At 42.0% G+C, this 24,606-nt stretch overlaps 1 protein-coding gene across 1 annotated transcript in view; it reads right to left on the reverse strand.

The window, feature by feature from the left end:
- Window positions 1-846: 846 nt before the first annotated feature.
- Window positions 847-24,606, reverse strand: part of ZGRF1 (zinc finger GRF-type containing 1) — a 2,981,513-nt gene continuing 2,957,753 nt past the window's right edge. The window contains 1 exon segment of the mRNA XM_044061551.1: window positions 847-4,474. Within this exon segment, the coding sequence (XP_043917486.1) occupies window positions 4,418-4,474 (57 nt within the window). The 3' untranslated portion in view covers window positions 847-4,417.

Here is a 24,606-nt window from a genome sequence, read left to right on the forward strand (position 1 = left end):
AGCGAGGGCGAATGGAATGGGCTGAACCAGATGGAGGCAGACAGCAGAAAAATAATCAGTGGAGATGTAAGTACTGGCAGGTTAAAGGAGGGCAGTACTGTAGCAAAGGAACTGTGAGAAATTCTGCAACAGATGTACTAATGGAGGGGATGTAAAGACATGAATTCTGCTATAGATGTGAAGTAGCAAGTACCACAGAATTAAGCGTAGCTCTGGGAGGCTGGAACTGCTGAAAAAAGGGTAGCAAACACTGACCTAAAAGAAATGGGACACTAATAAAACAGTGAGCACTTAAGGATAGAAGGACTGTATTAACTGGGAAGGTGGTGAATGTAAGTACAGAGGGGCTAGCTACTGTAAGGGACTAAAGGCAAGGACCAGAAGAGAAGATAAAAGTATGTGAGGTGAAGGTGGGGAAGAGTAACTAATTGGAGGCAGTGGTATACAGATAATGAAGGAGTAAAGCAGGGGTTCAGCTCAGTGGTGTACAAACAGCCTAAAACTTATAGAAGTTTGCAGTAATATGTTAGGACATAACATTCATACAGTGGATGACTTGTAGAACTGCTGTGTCTGATTTGTGAGGGAATATCACAGCTTTGGTTGAGCGTTTAATCCCTTGTGTTCTGCACAGCTGAAGTTGGCCAAGTCTCTTATAAAGTGGATGACTTGTAGAGCCACTGGATCTGGTTTGGGAGAGAGTATCAAGAGTTTTGGCTAAGCACTGAAACCCTTGTGTTCTGCACTGTTGACATTGACCAGGTGTGTTATCATTTCCCATCCAGCCCAGCTTCCTATGTGAGAATGAAATCAGTTCCCCAAGATATAACAGCACACTGCAATAAAGTTGATGTCCACCATAAGCACATTTATTTATAGACTTCACTGGAAAGTCAGTATGCAACCAGGATCAATTTTAATTCAGTCCCAGCAAATATTTTCTCAAGTTACAGACAGACAGTATTTTCAAGCTGAAAAGATTGAATTATTTATGAGCAGAATCTGCAGGCAAGTGACCCAACAGTTTCAAAGATGTAAGCACTATATATGGTTCAAGATGATTCTTTTTGCATGTGGTTTGGAGCAGCTGATGTCAGAGTAGCAGCAGTCCTACTAATGTTATCCATGAGCAGTGGAAACTTCAACATGTTGAAAAATTATATAAATGATAAATGACAACAGTGAGTGAAAGCTCAAAAGTAATGACTACTGCTATTGGAGTGCTCTTTACAGAAACAGCAAATGTTTTAAACTTGTGGATTTTCTTAAGATAAAAAAGGATGACATTTGTTTGAAAAATCAAAATAAAAACATACCCTAAGATTTTACATGTAATCTGTACAGACTAATTCAGAAATGGCCACAAATAAATGGCAGATCAAATAAGCTTATTAGCCATACAAGCTAGATGCATGCAGAGCTCATGTTTGTGTTTATTCTCATCCACTTACCATCCTTCAATTACAGAGTTCAAAGAAGCTCAGATTCAACATGGTAATAGCATCACAACAGTGGGACAATTTCCTGACAGCTGTCAGAAAAGCATATTATGTGCCAGGGTGACATTTGGTGGGTTTTTGGAGAAGCATTTTATCTAGGAAAGCTACACCGGTGAGCTGTAAGAATTACAACTCATCCAACAGGAAACTGTGGTGGACGGTTGGCACAGCAACCTATATCTCCGTGTTGTTTTTGCTGAGTTCTGGGAAAAGCAGCTGATCTTTAAATATAGAATATAAAACAAAATTTATACTGTCTAGAAAACTTTCCTGTACTAATTGGTTATTCTATACTTTGCACAGTAGGTAGGTGATGGGCCTATCCTTTCAGGAAATAGACTTTATTTTATAGTACAAGTAAAATGTGTTATGCAGCGTTTCTTGATCCACTTGGCTTCTATGTTTTCCCAAACAGTAATGGTGGTAAGTAGCAACTTCCTTCTTATTTATCTTTTTTGGTGACTATATACTTGTTTGGAGATAATGATGACATTATGTAGTGCAAAAGGTGAGAAATAGAGGCTATAGTCACTGAACAAGGGTATAAACATGATTACTAGTTTTCAGTTCTGAATCAGAAAGGTTCACACACTTCAGGATGTTAATCCCTGCTATAATCCTTCCTTTGCTGTGACAGATTAGTGAACACACAAGAGCTATTTATGCCTCTGATACTGCTGTATAAGAAGTCTTTGAACAATGAATGCATTTGTTGTTAGGCAATGGTTATTTACTCCTCTGATAGTGACCAGCAAGTTAGACATAACAGTGACAAATGCAGAGCCTAAATTAAAGCAGAAGAAAACAATCTACATGGACTGAATAATTTTGTACAGTCAGGATGTGCCATTTTCTCCCAGACATATGCATACTACCCTACTTTTTCTCTGTGAAATACAAGTATCTTCCCCCTCAGCACAAAACATTTGAACAATTACAAAAAAGTTCCTTTTGATGTCATTCAGGAAGTAACTATTCCTAGCAACATTTGTAATTCCCAGGACATCCTATTCAGGCTTTCCATCATGATCATTATGGTGGCTCCACCCTTTCTGCCATTATGCCACCTTACAAGAAATGGTCCACTGAAAAGTCTGAGTGCAAGCTTAATGCTACTATCTTTCAACAAAGCAGAAAGCTGTATATTTATAAATAATACCATCTATTTCAGGAGGAGGGTAAACTGCACAAAACAGATCCCTTGTCTCTCATCAATCAGAACAGTCCAGAGACTGCAACATAATAATATGCTTTTGCAAAGTAAAGCATAATACAGCATTTCTGGAAAAATGACTGTTCTTTAACATGACAGAGCAATTAACAGCTGTTCTGATATACCTAAGCACAACAAAACAAATTCCACATAAAAACTTACCAGTAAACCACTATTTACTGCTCTGATTTTGCAGTTTGCATTACTATGGAACCTAGAAAGTAAATACTTTAAGCACCTAAAAATGCACTGAGGACTACGACAGGATATTTTATGTATAAAGACAGCTAGTAATAATTTGGGAAACAATGTCATCTTATTGCAAGAGAAAAAGTGATAAGAAATAAAGTCATTTTAACTAGGAAATACATTTCATTAAAGTCAAAACAGTCTGCCTATATAGAATAAGAAAGAGAATCAGAAGAAAAAACTGACTTGATAAGCACTCTAAGCAACATAACATAAAGGACAGACTTAGACTTGAAATAAGAAAATTCTGAGTGAACCATATGGCCAGGGTAGCTCTAGCTTGGCCGCATTTTCTCCCAGACAAAGAAGGGATTGAAAGCTGAAGGAAAGCAGAAAAAACCCTCAACTTTCCGGCTGATGAAGCTGTTGTCTGGAGCCAATGATCCTAAATCTAGCAGCTTTATTCTGAGCTCCGACTGGGACGTGATATGTCATATGATTAGCATCTTTCATATTTACAATAGTAGTATAGGCCTACCAGTCTTCAGAGGGAGAGTCGAGGGAAAGGGCATATGCTGAAATAAATTTAGCATTTGAAAGAGACAATAGAAAGCAGATAAATACACTTAAATGAGGATTTAGTTGTGGTCCTGTTCTGTTGTAATGGATTGTTGATTAAGATTTTAGGGAGGCATTACTGATAGGCTACAGCCCCATTTTTATTTGCTTCACCAACTCCTTATACAAATGTGCCTGAATACTAAATCACGCCATAGCCACATAAATGAGATTTAGGAACACCTCAGAAGAAAATTAACAATCAGAGGCTTTGAGTTATAATTTGGGTTTTTGAACTACCATTAAAAAGACTTAAATGCTGCAGAAGTTTATCTAACCCACACCATGCAAATGCAACCTTAGAATTCATGTTGGGATATAAATGGAGCACAGAACTCAGTTTAGGTCCTTAGTTACTCCAGATTTTCGTATTACAAATTATGTTGTCATATCACCAAATTTAACTAGCAATCCAGCACATAATTCTGTATACACTATTTAAAAAAAGATGCAAATTTTTCCAACAAAAGCCACTTTTTTGTCTGTTATATACATACTGACAAAACACTTCAACTGTTCATAATAGAGCTCAGTTTGCAAACTAGCAATTTTGTCAGTGACTGAAAGTACAGAGTACTACAAAGATGCTTATCTTTAATAAAAAAACAAATATTTATACATCATACACACACATTTTGGGAACTTTAATGAACACTCAAGTACAAACAATATAAGACGCAGGCAGTGTCAAATAATTCTATGCAATATAACTGATACTACAAAATCTAAATTAAATAAAAGCCTACTACATTTGCATTACAGTAAAGAATTCAAAAGTATTTTAGCAGAAACACCGTGATATGTTATTTGGAAATTCAAACAACTGTACATAAAACACTGCTCCTGAATTGCAAAGTAAAACATACATAGTTTGTGTGCCACAGCTATACATTCCTTCTCAGCAGCAGAGAGTCAGCCCATGGTCATTCTGCGTATCAGGTTCTTGAAAGTTTGCCTGCAAATTATAAGACACAGTTACAAACATGATTTAAGTGATAATAATGACTTTAGTCTACTCAGATCTGCAAATATCTATATTTTTTAAACGAGAGAAGAGGCAGTTTGTTCATGTTGCAATACTTGCTTTTTCCATTTCAAATCTGCAAGGAAACCACAGCGTATCATGACGCTGAAGAGTTATAAGGCACAGAATTACTCCCAAATGGGAGACCAGTCTGTCACAAGACGCGTGTGCACGCACGCACACACACACACATCTATTTACATACTGCATGCAAATGTAAAGGCAATTTAAAAGAACAATTTACTTTGACATGTCTTTATGACAGGGAAGGAAATGTAAAAAAAACACAAGAATTGGACATCCAGACCCTGTGCAGAAGTCACCCCAACAGAGACCTGAACTGGAGAGTCAAGTGCTGTGAAGCAACAGCACTTACTGCATCACTGCTATACCACTGCAATAAATGGGCTGCACCAGTCTAAGTTTTAGATGTAAAGGGGATCTTGTATGAGCTTGTTTATTCTTTTCAGAAAGCTGGAATCCAATACCAGTTGCACTTTTCTTTCCCACTAACCCGACAGCCAGGATTCTTGTACCCACTCCAGACAGAGAGTCAGACTGCCCTTGCCTTTATTGGCAAACAGAAGACATATGTAAATTATAAAGACTAATGAATGCATTCTGTGTTTTTGTCTGTGTATATATATGTCAGCTCATTGAATCTCAGGTCACCGTATACATGCAACCTGGACAGTCAGTATGCCTTACAGTTAACATCTGACAACAAGCTGAAATAAATGACTGTATTGATTTTTGCCTATACTTCCTATTGTTTGTGTGTGTGTGTGTGTGTGTGTGTGTGGGGGGGGGGCATGTTAATCTCAAACATATTAGTACTGGCACATTTTCTGCCCACTGGCTACTCAGTCAGGGATTCTGTACAGACTCTAGACAGTCTATCTACCTTTAACTTACTGGTGGAAATGTGCTGAAATGCATAAATAGATGGATTAGCTCTCACATTCACTTCTTGTGTATGCATGCTTAGTGGGATGCTGCCTTTGTTCTGTGTTGTAAACTTGCATTGCATTACTACTGGCACTATGTTCAACTGGCCAATCATTCTGGGTTAATGTAGTTACTTGAGCTCAAAAGTCAGCCTTACTTTGACCTACTAGTGAGAAACAGCAGAAATACATAACTATATGGACTGCTGGTTTGTGTGTTTGATTGGTGGGCTGCCTCTGTTACTGAAATATAGCCAGTCTAGCAGGACATTTGGTGTGCCTCTTGGGTTACTGTTGGCAACAAGCTGAAAAATATAAGTAACCAGGTTCCTCCAGTTCAGAAGCCGGTAATGTAATGTTGTTCATCTTCATTGCACGAATGGCTTTCTCATGCATCTAATTATTTGCCTTTCAGAGGCTAGTAGTACAGGTAAAACTTCTAAAAATTAGTTAGCGTTACATACCATACTCAACTCCACAACAGGAAACACATTTTCTATTTCCCACGCATGCTTTATTTTCTTTACATCAGTTTATTTAATTTTTGTATGCTGTGATATGGCAGTCTAATGTACAGTTCAACTCTGTACAACCATATTTGGCTGTTGTATTAACTGACACACGATGACGACTGAAAGATTTATGGCACTACAGTTCTATAAAGTGTGAAGCCTGAACAGCAGTTGGGCTTGTATTGCTGGCATCCCTGATTTGGAAGGAATACTGTTAATGTGGCAATATTCTCCATAAACAGAATCAAAACACTCTGAACAAACATCTCGGCTAGCACCACCATGGACCCCCTCACAGAAAGATGATATATATGATAAATTGAGTACAAGTATAATTATGTCATCGTGAGCTACATAATCAAATATGGATAGTGAGATCTGTCCCATCAAAGACAATGATAAAAATAGTGTTCTACATCATAAATCACGGACCTTTCAAAAAGCTCATAAAAAGATCCAAATATATAAGGGCAAAACTCCCCTATAGCTGTACCATTAAGCTGTAAATAACTGGTGTAATAATAATAATAAAAATATTACTGGTTAAAACATGTTCCACCAACAGCAGCAAAAAAGTACTGAATCCTGGTGGATACTTGGCAATGGGATTAAGGAAGCTGAATCTACATTTATAGAACTGAAAGCACTTGTGGTGGCTCTAACAACTGCTGTTTTGTCACTACCCTAAGATAGAGTTCAATAAACTGATGGCATTGGCCATATTTTAAGAAACTCTGCAGTGCACCCCTTTATTTATTCATTTATTTTTTTAAATTGTACTCATGACTGTGACAGTCATTTTAACAATATATTGATGGACTTGGCTGTAAGAAGATCTGTGTGCAAACATGCATGCAGAAGATAGTAGTTCAAAAAATGACATAAAAAGGAAGAGGTTGATACACAGACATAATAAGCTATCAATCTTAGTTTGTCACCACAGTAATGGATATTAGCAATATTTGCAAATTAATGTTAAAAGGTCGAGAATGGTAGCCTCTGCATTACGGAACAAGGTGTCATCTGGAAGCTGACATGAAATTACTACACATGTGCAGAGAGAAAAATAAAGATGAGATGTACACTACATGAGATAATGAAGACTGTTTGTGATTAACACATTAACTGCTCAGGAAGAATAAGCATGAATTTGTCTTCATGCACACACATGATGGTATAAAAATGACAGAAAAAGAAGTGGATAAAACGCACACTGAACTATATGACTTTTTTTGTTTTCACATAAATAGTAGCACTATTTGTGTATTAATAATAATATGTCAAGACTACTGGCCGTACCATTAAAGATCAAAGTGTCATCTCCAAACTGACATGGTTTAACAACGGTGCACAGTGAAACAATCAGCATGTGACGTATACTTCGCAAGCTAGAAAAGACTGTTAAAAAAGTTATGCTAAATACGTTATGCTTTTAATTACTAATTTTATGATACAGTAATGGACTTGGCAGCAATAAAGTGTAGACTAATACAGGGACAGGGTTGCAGTAAGAAAAAGACAAAACAAGTTAGGCAACAAACAGACAAAATAAGCTAAACATCTCAGTTTGTTCCTGCAGTCATAAATAGTAAAAAGAAGTTATGTATTTACCATAACGCTCCATGTTAGTTGTCTTCATCTTGCCTTCGTTCTTGCTGTTTGGGGATCGGAGCAGATCCTCGGCTCCGACTCAGCCATCTTCAATAGCTCGAGAGCTGTTTACTGGCTCGAGGCTACCCCTTATCCCATGATGCCTAGCGAAAGCTACCCATACCTCATTTGTAAAAGCTAATCCCAGACATAAGTTGAGAAAACCAGTTATCTAAAAACTGGTTGTTCAATACATCTAATTATAGAATAGAATCAAAAAATACTGTAACAGCCAAGCGTGAGCAGGTACAAACCCTTGTTTGTACCTGCTCACGCTTGGCTGTTACAGTATTTTTTGATTATATTCTTTTTATTCGGCTCAAGCGCTAACCTGTCGCAAGATTGGACTGTTTTTGGAAAACTTTTAATTATAGAATAGGTTATGAAAAATCTGGTCAGAAGAACACTAAGGAAAAAAATACTCAGCCAGTGAAAACAAGAACTCCTCTCAGTCCACTAGGATGGGGGAAGGAGGATCGCAAGAAGGAAGGCGAGATGAAGAACCCTAACATGGAACGTTATGGTAGGTACATAATGTCTTTATGTTAAGTCGTCTATCTTGCCTTTGTTCTTGCTATTTGGGACAGCGTCCCTACCACCTAACATCCTGGGTGGCTCATTGGAACAGACTCTTCAGAACAGTGGAACCAAAGTCAGCTCTGCTCCGGGAGACCATATCCACCTTGTAATGAGAGATAAAGGTATGAGGGTTTGCCCACGTGGCAGCTGCACAGACTGAATCTATGGGCAACCTAGACTGAAAAGCTATGGAGGGAGGTGGCTAATGCCCTGCTAGAATGACCTTTTGGTTTAGCTGGTAACTCTTTATTCCGTAACTGGTAAATAAAGGTAATAGTATTAGATAACCACCTGGATAAGGTCACCTTGGAAACTGGGAGGCCTTGTTTGTTGAAGGCATAAGAGAGAAATAACTGGTCTAACTTTATTAGTTTTTTAGTTCTATGAAGGTAAAAATGCAATTGTCTGTGAACATCCAGTTGGTGGAGCTTGTATTCTGCCTTATTGCTGTGATTGGGAAAGAACACTGGGAGATCTATGGATTGATTTAAATTGTTCTCTGAGCAGACTTTAGGAAGAAAGGATGGATTGGTCCTCAGAGAAACTCTGTTCTTGTGAAACACCAGGTAAGGAGGACGAACACACAGTGCTTGAAGTTCTGAGACACGCCTAGCTGAAGTGATAGCAACCAGAAAAAGTGTCTTCCAAGACAAGAAACTTAAGGAAACATGATGCTGCCGGTTCAAAAGGAGGCAAAATTAAGGAAGTTAAGACTAAATTAAGATCCCAAGTAGGAGGGGGATCTCTCACTGGACGTCTAAGAAGAGATGTTCTTCTCAAAAAAGCCTTACAGAGCTTATGAGACATGATGTTAGAATTCAACAATCCGATATGAAAATTTGAAATGGCCGCTAACTGTACTCTAATAGTAGCGGAAGCGGCACCGGACTGAAAAAGATGTGCTAGAAATGGATGGCGCTGGAGCGTCGGGCCCATACCCGGCCGTCGCATCATCAAAGTTTATACAGAGGGCAAAGATACAGAATGGATCATATTATTAAAAGCAGATAAAGGGTGTGGTTTAAACGAAAGGGCCTCAATCAGACCAAAATTGAGGCAAAGAAGGAATATCAAATGAACTCAATGTCATCTAACTTAATTCACTTCTGCTTATTATATTATATTATATACAGTTTTTATTCAATAAGAGCACACTTTTTATATATATACTTTTTATACTTGCTTTTATACATGCTTTTTGAACATAATATACATTTGTACCTTTGTATTTTAGCTTTGTTCTTACACATTTTTATTGTAACAGTTCCTGTCTTTTTAAATTCTGTGGAATTTTTTACTAATTGTTTAATTTGTTAAACATTGATTGAGATCAGTATATATGGTCAAATGGGACAAAAACCAGATGTTGAGGTTTATGAAGAGCGACAAAGGGGGAAACATTGTGATAATGGAACAAGAAGTATATACACAAAAAATGTTAGAAATTTTAAACAACGAGGAAGAATATGAAGTTGTCCCCCTTTTCGAAATTAAGAGGAAACACCGTTTGATTCAGTCCCACTTATATGAAGCCTTGATGTCTAGTGAAATAACTATTGATATTTACAATTTCTGTGTTAACGAACAACCTAAAATAGGGGTTCTGTTCGGTATTCCGAAAGTACACAAAAATCTTTTGGACCCACCATTTAGGCCGATAGTTTCTTCACCCCACTCAGTTACTGAAGGGATATCACTTGTTCTTGATGCCATTTTGGGACGTTTTGTACTTGAACAGGTGTCCTTTATTAAGGACTCCTGGCATTTTTTGGCTAAACTGAGAGATTATGTGGACAGATTAGTTTTTGACCCTAACAGGTTTATTATTTTTACTATGGACGTAGTATCACTGTATAATGAGGAAGGGGTGGAGGCAATAAGAACTCTGCTAACTAAGAGCAAAAAATATAGTGTAGGTAGTGTTTCTATTATTTGTAGATTACTGGATATTGTGCTACATAACAACTTTTTTTTGTTTGATCAAACTTTTTATAAACAAAAAAGAGGGGTAGCCATGGGTTCCCCTGCTGCACCCTCTTATGCAAATCTAGTAATGACCTGGTGGGAACAGGAGTATCTTGATCGACTAAGGAACATCTTCCATATTTCCTTTTATTATAGATTTATGGACGATTTGGTCTTTATTATAGAAGGAAATTATGACACTGTTAATACCTTCATTTCAGAAGTTAATTCTACAGTTAGTTTTTTGAAGTTTACCACCGGAGACGTTGGGTTATCTGTTAGTTTTCTAGATGTACAGTTTTGGTGGGACAAAACTGAATATCGTTTCCACAGTCGAATACATCGTAAAAATACTTTTACTAATAGTTATCTCCACTATCGTAGCAGGCATTCTAGACACACAGTCAGAAATATACCTAAGGGACAGCTCATTAGGGCTTGTCGAATGACTTCTAAAGAGCAAGATCTTAGTTTGGAAATCAATTTTATTAGGACCATGTTTGTCAATAGAGGCTATGATATACCACTATTGGATAATATTATTGAAGAAGTTCTGAACAAAAGGACTTCACATTATCAGGCAATATTGAATGAGGCAGATGCTAATAACCAAATCCTTATATCCAAGAGTAAAACTAAAACCAGGGGAGATGGTGAATTGATTTGTTCTTTAGATCTTAGTATTGACAGTGGTGTAATTAAACGCTTGCTTGAAAGTAATTGGAAAATTATACAGGGAAACCCTGACATTTTAAAGATTTTAGGGGTTAGACCAAAATTTGTTTTTAGAAACAATTTCAACATAAAAAAGGCATTGGAAAATAATAATAAAAATTCTGATGAACCAGTTGAAACTAAGAAAAAGGGTATGTTTGCCTGCCACCATTGTAATATGTGTAGGTATATTGCTGAAGGGCCCTATATAGCAGTTGATACCCTAAGGAAGACACTGGAAGTTCCAGGTTATGTTGACTGTAGTACTAAAGGAGTTATTTACATTAGTGTTTGTAGCACATGTCCAGTTTTCTACGTAGGAATGACTACTAGAAGTTTAAAAACTCGCATTCGTGAGCACATTTATAGTATTAGAAAGCACGATGAGACTAATGCCTTATACAAACATTCCATAGTATGTCATAATTTTAAAAAGTTTTTATTCTCAGTATTGGAAGTATGTAAGACAGATTTAAGAGGGGGTGATTTTAAAAACTATGTAGAACAAAGGGAAGCCTTGTGGCAAATTAAGTTAAAATCGGATAAATTTCCTGGACTAAATGATGCTATAAATATTAAATGTTTTTTAAAGGATCGTAAATTACGCATTGATAAAAACAGTGACACAAAGTTATTTGATTAAATAATGTTTATTGTATTGTATTAGTTTTTAATTGTTTTATTGGTTGATTGGATAATTGTCTACAACAGTTAATATTTATAGAGTTTTTTGAAACCTAAAGTTGTATTCTGATGAAGTCTTTCGACGAAAGCGTTTATTAAAAAGGATTACGCTATTTCTGCTCGAGCTGTTTATTTCTTCCTTGACCTACTTTTATCCTATATATGGTCAAAGCACTAGAAGAGTTTGTCATAGATCTGAAGAAGCACTACTGCGAAAGCACTTATCTTTCTGTTCGTTGATTGTGGATTAAATACTTCTATTTTATATGCCTGGACTCTATCTCATTTGATTTGACACAACAAGGGTTTGTACCTGCTCACGCTTGGCTGTTACAGTATTTTTTGATTATATTCTTTTTATTCGGCTCAAGCGCTAACCTGTCGCAAGATTGGACTGTTTTTGGAAAACTTTTATTGAATTTACTCTTGTGCACAGGGGCAGGACGTGTTATACACTTTAATGGCTAACATTGAGTTAGATTACGTTCCCAGAGATGAACATCGTGGAAACGAGGCTGCAAGGAATGACGCTCTTGAAAAGAGATTCCAGCAGTACCTTAGAAGAATTTCATGGACTGAGGCTGAGAAAGGATCCACATTTCTAGACTCTGCCCAGTAAGAAAACCATTTCCATTTACTAGCATACGTTTTTCTCGTAGTAGACTTATGTGAGGAAACGATAATATCACGGACTGCTGGGGAGATACCGGGAAGCCTGGCTAAGGTTGGAAGTGGAGTAACCAAGCTGTAAGCTGGAGTGTTTGGAGGGATTGATGCAACCCGCCTGACTGATTAATCAGAAGATCTGGATTCAGGTCCAGAATCCAGGGCTGATCGACAAGGTAGGGGTACAGGAATGGAAACCATATCTGTCGAGGCCAATAAGGGGCAATGAGGATCATTTTGCAAACCAACAATTTTGCTTTCTGTATGAGTCTTGGTATTAGGGGAAACTGGGGAAAAGCATAAAGGAGTCCCTGAGGCCAATCGTGGACTAGAGCATCTCTGGGTATGTGACCTGGAAGCAGAAGAAGGGAGAAGTTGCTGCATTTGCTGTTGAGAGGGGTGGCAAACAGATTGCAGCAAAGTTGTCCCCATTTGCAGAAGATAAGATCTGCAACTTCCTGATTCAGAGACTACTCGTAAGGCATGAGAATAGCTTGCTGAGCCTGTCCGCTATGACGTTGGATCTCCCAGGGATGTGCGTTGCAATCCGAAAACGTTGGGAGGAAATTGCCCATTGCCACAGTCTGAGTGCCTCTCAACACAGGGAGTAGGACCTGGTTCCGCCCGGTTTGTTGATGTACCACACCACTGACATGTTGTCTGTTTGAATTGCAATGGTTCTAGAAGGAAGAGCGTCTTGAAGGGCTTGCAACGCCAAAAGCATGGCTCTCATTTCTAAGACACAGATGTGCAGATGGTACTCATGAGTTTGCCAAGTGTCTTGGACTGCCCTGCCCAGATAATGCCCCCCCACCCTATCAGGGAGGCGTCCGTGGTCACTGTGGCTACTGGTGGAGGCTGTATGAAAGGTCTGCCCTGAGACACTAGTGGGGAGTCCATCCACCAAGACAGGTGCCTTTGGCATGTTTCTGTAATCAGGATCATGTGAGACATGTGAAGCTCCTGAAAGGACCACTGCATGAAAAGAAGCCACTGAAGAATTCTCATGTGGAAACGCGCTAATGGAACTAGAAGAATGGCAGCTGCCATGGAGCCCAGAGCCTGAAGGACATATCTGACTTGAATCCTTTTGCTCTGCATTAGGATCAACACTTGTTGACGAATTGTGGAAACTCTTTCCAGTGGTAATCTTGCAAACATTTCCCTTGTGTTTAATTCTGCTCCTATGTAAGTGATAGACTGACAGGGCAACAAGGCAGATTTTTCGAAATTTATTGTGATGCCTAGTTGAGTGCATGATGTGATTGCATAATCCAGCGCTTGTAAGAGTTGATGCCTGGTGGTAGCAGTGAGGAGCCAGTCATCTAGATATGGAAACACCTGGAATCCTTGATGCCTCAGGTGAGCCGTGACTACTGCCATACACTTGGTGAACACCCTGGGGCTGAGGTGAGACCAAAGGGCAGAGCTCTGAACTGGTAATGACTGGCCCCTACCCGGAAGCAAAGAAATCTCCTGGAGCATCTGTCCATCTTGATATGGTAGTACGCATCCTGAAGATCTATCGAGCACATCCAATTGTCCTGCCCCAGAAACTTTTCTCTTTGTACAGATGTGTTTAATATGCTGAGATCCAGAATCGGTCAGTAGTCCCCTGTCTTTTTTGGTACCAAAAAGAATCTTGAGTAAGTTCCGGATCAGAGCTGGTCCGTGGGGACTTCCTGAATGGCTCTTTTTTCTAGCAGTTTTGAAATGTCTATGACTGCTTGTTCCCTCAGATTGGGCGGAACATCTAGAAGGGCCTTTTTTGACTATAAGGGGGATTGATGGAAGGGAATTTTGTAACCTCCAGATATAATGGATAGTACCCATCTGTCTCTTGTTAAATTTTGCCAGGCTTTTGGGTACAGCGAAAGTCTTCCCCCGACTGCGTCCAGAGGTGAGCAGCCGGGCAACCCTTCAGGGATGCTGGAAGGGCTTGCCAGGAAAGGATTCTCTGTCACCCTGGTTTTGCGGACCCCCTCTGCACTGAGGACGGCGTCTGCTATTGTTGTTTCCTCCTCTGCCTGTGGAGGAAAAATCACCATGTGTGTCAGGCAAGGATCCCTGGGATTTCCGGAACCACATCTTCCCACTCTTCTGACCTTTGGGGTAAGGTCTAGAGGGAGCAGAAAAATGGACTCCCACGGCAGAGAGAGTCTTGCCTTCTTGCTCACATCTGATCAACGTGTCTTTCACCTGAGGCCCAAAGAGAAAGGAGTGATCAAAGGGAGTATTGGTGAAGGACGCTTGAAAGGGTTCCGCAAACTGACACAGCCGCATCCAAGCATGTCTCCTGAGGGCCACACCTGTGCCAGTGGCTCTGCTCGCTCCATCAGCTGCATAGGAAATCAGCCTCATGGAGGAGTTGACTATAGGTACATAGGTAGGTACTGGGCTATCTGCTCGAAAGCATATGTTAGCCCAGCCATGTTGTGCGGTATTCACCGGCCCTTTGGTTAGTTCCCTAGGCCCTTGATCTAGCAGCTAGTACCCTTGGCCCCTATCTAGTAGAGCTGATGGTATGATCTCTGGTGTGAACTTTCTGTTACCCATCCACTCGTCAAGGTTCCTCTTGAAGAGTGATAGTGAGGGGCCCTGTCTTATGTAGATCGGGACCTTGTTCCATAGCAAGGGAAGTCTTTGCAAAGGGAATCTATCCCTCCAGCATGTTCTATTCATTGTTGTGCTGAGGTTTATATCCCTAGAGCGTGTAGCTCGAGTGGATTTGGTTTTGCTAAGATGGAGCATGTTCAACAGTTCTGGGTTGGACATGGCTCTGTATGTTAGACAGAGATCGCCTCTGAGAAGGCGGTACGCAACAGAGAAAAGCCTTAGTTTTTTCAATTGTGCTGCATAGGGCAACTGTTTGAGGCCAGTAATCCTCTTAGTGAGGTACCTCTGTGGTCTCTCCAGCTGCTGGAGATGCCTAGCCAGGTACATTCCAATTGGTGCATTGTACTCAATAATGGGTCTGATGAGGGAAGAGTAGAGGGGCACCACTACATCCTTAGATCTTGATGCGAACCCTTTCGTGATCAGATGGGTCACATAGAAGGATTTTCTAACCACCTTGGCAACATTGTTATCAAAGGAAAGCTGACTATCTACTTGGGTCTCTAGATCCTTCATTACTATTTCAGATTTCAGGGAGTTACCTCCTATGTGGTAGTTCGCGGGTACTCTGTTTTTTCCAAAGGGGATTACTACGCATTTTTTAGTATTTAGCTTGAGACCATGGCTTTGACACCATGCATCAGTCTCATTAAGGCCCTTCTGGAGGATATCCATGTCGGCCGGAGACTCTATTAAAGCACCCAGTTTGCAGTCGTCCACAAACATGGTCAGCCACAGCACTTCAGTGCTTGCCTGTACTTCTGAAAAGTATATGCCAAACAGGAGGGGCCCCAGGACAGAGCCCTGAAGCACACCACTCGTTACTGGTCTGGATTATGACATAGATCCCGCTACTCTTACTTTGTGGAATCTGTCTGAGAGCCAGTTTGCAATCCATCTTGTGACGTAAGGGTTTATGCCCAGGTTGGTGAGTTTATCAATAATACCCGAATGGGGAATGGTGTCAAATGCTTTAGCAACGTCAAGGTAAGCCGTGTGTACCTCCTTTCCCTTATCTATAGCATGAGTAACTGTCTCAAGGAAGTCCACCAGGTTCAGTAGGCATGATCTGCCCTTGACGAAGCCGAACTGTGTAAGGTCAAGTGTTTGGAGGTTCCCAGTCTCTCCATTTATGAGTTCCATAATGATTCGCTCCATTGCCTTACAGATCAGACTGGTCAGGCTTATTGGTCGGTAGTTCCCAGGGTCAGTTGTGGGCCCACCCTTGTGCAGCGGAACCACTGTTGCTGTGCGCCATTCGATGGGCACATATCCTGTCGAGAGGCTGAGACTGAACAGGGTATTCAGATGTGGGGTAAATTAATTTTGGAGCTCACGTATGACACAGTCCGGGACACCATCTGGTCCCATGGAGGCAGTATTTTTAGCTTCAGATACAGCCTTATTAACCAATGTATCAGTAATAACTGGAGCTGCACAATCCCCTGGAATAGTAATAGGCCCTGTAGGTGGTGGTGGTGGGGAGAAATTTGCACTGAACCTGTCAGCCAAGATGTTGGCAATGTCAGTGGGGTCAGTGTATTTTGTTCCATTCTGTACTAGCTCAGAACAGACCTGAGCGTTGCCATTTAGGTTTCTGACGTAATCATAGAAGGCCTTATGGTTATCCTTGGCGACTTTCTTTTCGAAATTGGCTTTAGTTGACGATGAGGGCCCTCAATTTCTTACTAAAGCTGATCAGGGAAGATTTTTCTACTTGAGATTTGGCTTTTTTTGTATAAGTCTCCTCCTTTTATTGTATAGTTTGCTTATGGCTGGGGTCCACCAGACTGGTTTCTTCTTGCTTGAGGAAGGAGTCTTGGTTTTATTTGGGATAGCACTGTCCATGCAATCTTGAAGATGTATATAAAGTGCCTTGGTGTAGGATTCTGCATCCTGGATATCATTATCCTTCTGCAAGGGAATAGTGAAGCTGTCCACTTCTGATGCAAGTAGTTTGAAGTTTGCTTTGGAAAGGTTTTTTACGATGGTTTCTTTGACTGGGGGAGGTGGAGGGGTGAGGATGTCTAGGGTTATCAGTTTGTGGTCTGATCTGACCAGAGAGGGAGTGATAACGGGTGTGGTACAATGGGGGTCCATATTTGTGATGATTAAATCCAATATGTTGTCCCCTCTAGTGGGAGAACATACCAGTTGTTCAAGGGCATTTGAATTTATAAATTCTATGAACCGCTGGGCATAGGAGTTAGAACTTTGGTAGTTCACCCAGTCTATACCAGGGTAGTTGAAATCACCCAAAATTATGGTGTTGGTAGGACCTTCATAATTTCCAATGCCTCAAGGAATGCTGAGTGAGCATCTTGGGACATGGTGGGCGATCTATAACAGGCTATGACTTGAAATGTGGTTTTGCCTGCTGATAGTTGCGCATGGATGATCTGTGGGGCATCATGCTGTGCCACTAACCTGGAGATGTGGGTATCCTTGATGAATATGGATACACCTCCGCCCTTTGTACTGTGATTCGGTAACTGAGACCGGAAGGTATGACATGAAATGTAACCTGCCAGTGCTGGGGTGCTATCTGGAGCCTTGAACCAGGTTTCCGTCAATGCGCAAACATCGATTTTCTCCATACTGAGGAGTGCCTCGAGTGTGTGCATTTTGAGATTGAGACTTCTGGCGTTGAGTAGCATTACCCTTAGTTTTTGGTTACCTGTGCTGGTTATGGTGGTTGGTTTGTCCTTTGAACCTTGCCTAAAAAAGGCACTATGGGGACGGCAAGAGCCTTGGCTAGTATTCGAAAGCCTAGGGGTGACAGGTGCAAACCTTCTCTGGTGAAACAGCTAGGCTGGTCTATCATGCCATCCCAGGCAGACAGACACTGGATCCCCTTAGAATGACACCAGAAGCTTAGCCAATTGTTGAAATTGATCATTTTGTCTTTGTATTGTGGTATCATTCTAGGTGAAGGTAGTATGCTACTCAAGGTCAGGGTCATACCAGCTTGGGCTAGATGATCAGAGAGCTCCTCGATGTCTCTTTTCATTTAGTCCAGGGAGGTACGTCTTAGATCATTCACACCAACATGTACAATGACAGCGTCATACTTGTACTTGTTCTGGAGTGACCTAAGTACCTGTGTTATGTGGCGGATCCTAGCACCTGACAGGCAGCTGACAGTAACATTCTCCTTGTTCAGCCTGGTGAGTGGAACATCTGTGTGCCTTACTATAGAGTCTCTTATTACTAGCGTGTTGGGTATGGTGTTTTGCCTTAGGGGCTGTCGTGAGGCACACTGCTGAGGTGAATTATGTGTTTTCTGGCTTGTGTTTGGAGGTGCAGGTTGCTTGCTTGTCTGCTCTGGAGGGCACTGTTTCTTTTTCAGATTGGTACCTAGTGCCTCCGAATATGTTTTTGTGTATTTATGAGTATGGTTTGCCGGTGCTTGTTTTGTAGATCCATGTGTGACTGGTGGTGTGATGCTAGTGTGTCTCTTCCCCTCTTGACTGTCTGTTACAGTCATGGGTTGAGAGCGCTTAGCCTCCAGTCTGGCTGTGTATTTGCATCTCTCACAAGTGTTTGTGTCTAGAGGTAAGAGGAGAGGGTTGTCTGTATACATGAGGCAGTTGTGACATTGCCTCAGGAAGCCCAATTCCACCAGATGAACTGGAGAGTACACCTGAAGCTGACCTCTGGACATGCTTGGAAAAGTAAATTTCACTTGTCTTGCGGACAATCGAGGGTCTTAAGCTGTATTATAATAGTGCTGTCTAGGAAATTTGGAAGATAATAGTGTTGTCTAGGAGATTTGGATAAGTGCTGATTCGGGTTATGCAAGTGCTGCAATAAGAGCAGTTGATCTGAAGCACTTGAGTTGAGGCCTGCCAAGTTCTAAGGGAAAATTTGCAGCGCACACTTTGTGGAGCCAGGTATAGTATACCCCAGCTAACAGGCGCTGCCCGACGCTACTCTGTGCTCAAGACCGTGCAAAAAGAGAGTTGCAGGGTTTTAAGAGAGAGAGATCAAGGAGTTTGGAATTGACCCAAAATGGAATTAAGAGTCGCCAGCTGGGAAGCTACTTTGGCTTGTACTCCCTCAGCTGTAGGATCTTGAAGGGCATCTCCAAGCTCTTTCAGGAGATCCTTTTGAAGACGAGTAAAATGACAAAAGATAGTTCAGGGACCTCATTGAGAAGGTCGCTGAAACAGACATTCGCTTTCCATATCTGTCCATCGTCCAAGACTCTTTGTTAGGGGGATGAACAGTTGAAGAGGTTTCAGTTAACTCTTTCTTGGTGGCTGCTTCTACCACCATGGCATCAACTAGCACACCTTTGGAAAGGAATTGCTTATCCTGGGGGGCTGTAATAAACTTTTTAGGTCTCCTCGGAGTTGGTTCCACAGTGTCTGGAGCTGATCAAGCCTTTCGAGCCACCACAAGCATGAGTGGGTCGAAAGGAGGAGAAACCCAGGAGGTGGAAGGTCGGGAACCGTATGCGTCCAGGAATACAGACTCATCCCCGGTAGGGGCTAGGGAAGTCCAGTTCCCCCTCTGCCTAAGCATTTCAAGGATGTCCGAAAAGGAAACCTCTTCAGAGGGGGACCTTGGGGACCCTTCCGAATTCATCTAAGTCTGTATCTGAAGTGACAGACTCAGGGGAGTCAATGTGCTTCCTCTTGCACTTCTTTTTTCGAGGGGCTCCTCTGAGTGATCGGGGAGGCCTCGGAAGAAGAGGGAACACCCAATGGGGTGTCCTGGGGCATAGGTTCCCTACGCTTGGGGTCTGGAGGAGGAGCAGAGTTTGGCATAGACACTATAGGGGATGGAGCTGGTAATGGAGCTATTTTGGGGGACAGCACACTCCGCATGACCTCGAAGGCATCTCGACCTCGAGGCAGAGAAAGCTCTGGTTCTGAAGAAATAAGAATCTTTCTCCGCGCCGAAGGCGATGAATCCGAGGCTGATGTTGGAGCCGAGCTCACCTGCACAGAAGCTCCGAGGGGGAGAACGGGGTCGGACAAGGGTCCGATGCCTCTCCGACCCTCGGAACCGACGAAAGAGCCCTGACGTCCAGATTCCTCGATAGAAGGAACAATCGAGGTAATCGGAGCCGAAGGAGAGATGGTGATCGGAGCCAACGGTTCCACTACCCGCACACCAACGACCTCCGGCGCCAAACTCAATGGAATCGGAGGAGGACTGGAAATAGAGGAGGTTGGAGCCGATACCTGTTGAGGTGGGCTGGATAGTAATTTAGCTAGTGCCTGTGACTTAAGCAACCTACTTACTACTCTCTCCACATCATGATCCAAAAGCCTAGAGGATCGAGAGGAGTGTGAAGACTGGTGGCTACATTCACTTTGCAATAATGGTGACCGAGGCGCTGAGTGGATGTACTCTAAAACAGGGGACCTCAGTCTCTTATGGCTCCATGACGGCTCCGAAACATCTGATGGAGCCGACAGAGGAGTTGTCTTGTCGGTGCCAGCAGGAACCGACATACTCGGTTGTTTCAGTACAGGAGTCGGCTCCGAAGGTAGAGCCAACGGTTTGACAGATTTAGGGGATTTCACTGGCTGAGAACTCTTTGCCGGTGAATCCTGAGGCTTCAATAAACCCCGAAGGATTAATTTGTTTTTGCTCTCCTGCAGGACCCTTGGACTAAAAGCGTGGCAAACAGAACAAGAGTCCTGCAGGTGAACAGCGCCCAAACAATAAACGCAACTAATGTGCCCATCTGTCAGAGACATTTTCTGACAGCATGAGTCACACTTTTTGAAGCCAGAAACTTTCGTATCCTTGGACATAACTCTACCACTACACACAATCCAAGTACCACAATACAGACAGACAAAAAATCTCTACACTACTAAATGAACACAACAGTTTTTTTTTTTTTTATATACAGTAAAAAGTAAAGGAGAGCCTCTAAGTTAAACGGCAGTCCTAAGGGAGGGGGGGGAGGTCCTCTCTAATTTAAACGAGTTCCTAAGAAAAAAAAGGACTGCGGAAGAAGCGACGTCCACAAACAACACCCACAGAGAATAAAACTATAAGGGGAAGTATACACTAGTTTTAAGAAGTTTAAACAAATATAATTACATAAATATACAAAACTATACAAGCCTGAGCCAGAAAAGACACACCTCGTAGCTGAAGTGGCAAACAAGATCTGGGTAGCTTTTGCTAGGCATCATGGGATAAGGGGTAGCCTCGAGCCAGTAAACAGCGCTCGAGCTACTGAAGATGGCCGAGTCAGAGCTGAGGATTGGCTCCGATCCCTAAACAGCAAGAACGAAGGCGAAATAGACAGCTTAACATCAATATTTATATATCAATGCTAACAAGTCAAGAATGTTATCCTCTGCATTCAGGACAATTGTGCAATCCGGAAGATGAAAGCAGGAATCATTTATTACAACTGTGCAGTGTAATATCAAATAATAAATTCCTTCAGTAACTGATGACAGTGAAGAGTTATCCAAAAATTGGAAATGTTTTCACATTTTCTGTAAATAATACAGTCGTGGAGTTGGATGCAGTTAAGTGCATCCACTGCCTACGCTGTTGGCATAAAGGTTTAAAGCCAAGTCTAGAGCCCAGATGGCCCAAGTTCGAACAGCAGCTTGGGCACTTGACAGCGTAGGCAGGAAAAATAGGAGTTGTCATTTGGAAAAGGTGGGTGTGCACACTTGGATGCACTGTCCTAGTTGCTCCCTGGGGGAGGCTAGAGACATATGTGGGTGTTGTTCTCAAGGAGGCAGTGTTGCATCTGACTTATATGTGGAGATGTGGGTAGCCTACTGCACAACTTTCCCTGGGACAAGTATTGGTATACGCAGAGCACAAGCCACTAGGACAAAATACTCCCTAGCAGCAATATGATTCTGTCCCAGGAAGACAAGATCTCCTTACTAGCCACAAACATGGCTTAGAATTAGTATGTGTGCTCTACAAGAGGAAAGATCCTGAGAACAGTTAATGGTCAGCTGCACGGAGTCAACAATGACACATCCACACAAAAAAATTAAGTGCGTGTCCATTTAACTAAAAGGTGGTGGGAAAATTGATGCTAGTAGCATGAACATATCCAGATGTATGTGCCTGACTATTAAAGCAGTTACGAACATAAACAGGAAATTCATATCTCCATGAATAAAATCAAACGTACATGAGGTGGATGAAAAGTAGAAGTTATGTACCTACCATAACGTTCCATGTTAGTTGTCTTCTCTCGCCTTCTTTCTTGCTTGATGGGTTCGGAGCCGATCCTTGGCTCCGACTCGGCACTTGCTAAGCTCGAGAGTCACTTTTACCAGCTCGAGGCAGCCCCATATCCCATGATGCAAGGCGGTAAATACCCAGATCTCGTTTGGTACCTAGAGGGAAAACTGCCTAGCATAAAAAAAAAAAAACTTTCCACTAAGGAAAGAAGAGCAATTAGCCTAAGGGCTGTAAGGGGAAACCAGATAATCAAATTGTAGAACTACTGGTGCCCAAGGAAGAGATCTTCCAGAGACAAGGGAGAACAAGGTCTGTCCAGGCAAGGGGGACAGGAGGGAAGGTCGCAAGAAAGAAGGCGAGAGAAAACAACTAACATGGAACGTTATGGTAGGTACATAACTTCTAAATGTTAAGTTGTCAATCTCGCCTTCATTCTTGCTTGATGGGACCGCGTCCCTAGCACCTCTATCCTGGGTGGCTCAATGGAACAGACTCTTGAGAACCGTGGAACCAAAGCTAGCTCTATCCCTGGAGGCCAAATCCAATTTGTAATGAGAAACAAAGGTATGAGGAGTGGCCCAAGTGGCTGCTGCACAAATAGTATCTAAGGGTAGCCTAGCCTGAAAAGCTGTAGAAGTGGCTAGGCCTCTAGTGGAATGTGCTTTTGGTTTTGAGCCCAGTTGTTTGCCCCTAAGTTGATAAATGTCGGAAATGGTAGAAGATAGCCATCTAGATAGGGTCACTTTGGAAACAGGGAGGCCTTTCTTATTTTCAGCATAAGAAAGAAATAGCTGATAAGATTTTCTGAATTGCTTTGTTCTGTCCAAATAATATCTGAGTTGGCGTTGAACATCTAGGTAATGCAACTTTTGTTCTGATCTGTTGGAATAATTAGGAAAAAATACAGGAAGATCAATGGATTGATTTAAATTTGTTTTTGAAGCAACCTTGGGCAAAAAGGATGGATTAGTTCTCAAGGAAACTCTGTCCTTGTGGAAGACCAAATAAGGAGGACGAACAGAGAGGGCATGAAGTTCTGACACTCTCCTAGCCGAGGTAATAGCGACCAGGAAGAGTGTCTTCCACGAAAGAAACTTTAGTGAACATGAAGCAGCTGGTTCGAAAGGTGGAAGAATTAAGGATGTCAGCACTAGATTTAGGTCCCATTGTGGTGGAGGGCTTCTGACAGGAGGCTTCAGGAGAAAAATTCCTTTCAGAAAAGCTTTACAAAGCTTGTGGGACATAATGTTGTGGTCTGCAAACCCGACATGAAAGTTCGAGATTGCTGCCAACTGAACTTTAACTGTGGAAGATGAAGAACCTGAGTGAAAAATCTCCGCTAGAAAATCCAAAACCGTATGGACAGGGGCAGTAAAGGGATCTATGTTCCTCGATTTCGCCCAAAGGGAGAAACGTTTCCACTTGCTAGTGTAAATCCTTCTGGTAGAGGATTTAAGAGAAGCTACTATGATATCTCTAACTGGGTTAGAGATCATAGGAAGCCTGGCTAAGGAAGGAAGTGGAGCAACCAAGCTGTGAGGTTGAGAGAAGGAATGGACCGATGCAGCTGATCCGACTGGTGGATCAGAAGATCTGGCACTGGGTCCAGATGCCACGGCTGCACCAAAAGATGACGATGAAGGAACGGAAACCAAATTTGACGAGGCCAATAAGGGGCAATGAGAATCATATTGGCTCTCAAAACGGTAGCTTTCTGGAGTACCTGTGGTATCAATGGAAAGGGAGGAAAGGCATAAAGAAGTCCCTGGGGCCAATCTTGGGTAAGAGCGTCTCTGGGGGGATGGCCCGGAAGAGGGAAGAGAGAGAAGAAGTCTGGGCATTTGCTGTTTTGGGGAGTAGCAAAAAGATTGCAACATGGGCGGTCCCACTTCTGAAAAATCTCCTCCGCTATAAAATGGTTGAGAGACCACTCGTGAGGCAAGAGAATTGCTCTGCTCAATTTGTCCGCTAGTATGTTGGTTTTCCCAGGGATATGCGTTGCTACCAAAAACCGATGAGAGGAGATAGCCCATTGCCAAAGCCTGAGAGCCTCTCGACACAAGGGATAGGACTTGGTTTCGCCCTGTTGTTGATGTACCACACTACGGACATGTTGTCCGTGTGAACTGCAATCGTTCCTAGTGGAAGAAAGTCGTTGAGGGCTTGCAACGTTAAAAGCACTGCTCTCATCTCTAGGACATTTATGTGCAGGTGGTATTCGAACGGTTGCCACGTCCCATGAACCATCTTGCCCTGACAATGACCCCCCCCCACCCGATCAGGGAGGCGTCCGTAGTGACTGTGGCTACCGGGGCCGGGGAAACAAAGGGTCTGCCCTGATGGACTTGGGGAGAGGAAATCCACCAGGATAGATGGTTCTTGCAAGTTTGTGTCACCAGGATCTGGTGACGCATGGGAAGCTGTTGGAAGGACCATTGGGTGAACAACATCCATTGCAAGAGACGCATGTAAAAACGGGCCAAAGGAAGAAGAGTGATGGCAGCTGCCATGAGGCCCAATACTTTCAGGACCAGTCTGGCTT

This window comes from Protopterus annectens, chromosome 2.part0 (assembly GCF_019279795.1).
Source record: "Protopterus annectens isolate FY-2018-M chromosome 2.part0, PAN1.0, whole genome shotgun sequence".
Classification (NCBI taxonomy): Eukaryota; Metazoa; Chordata; order Ceratodontiformes; family Protopteridae; genus Protopterus; species Protopterus annectens.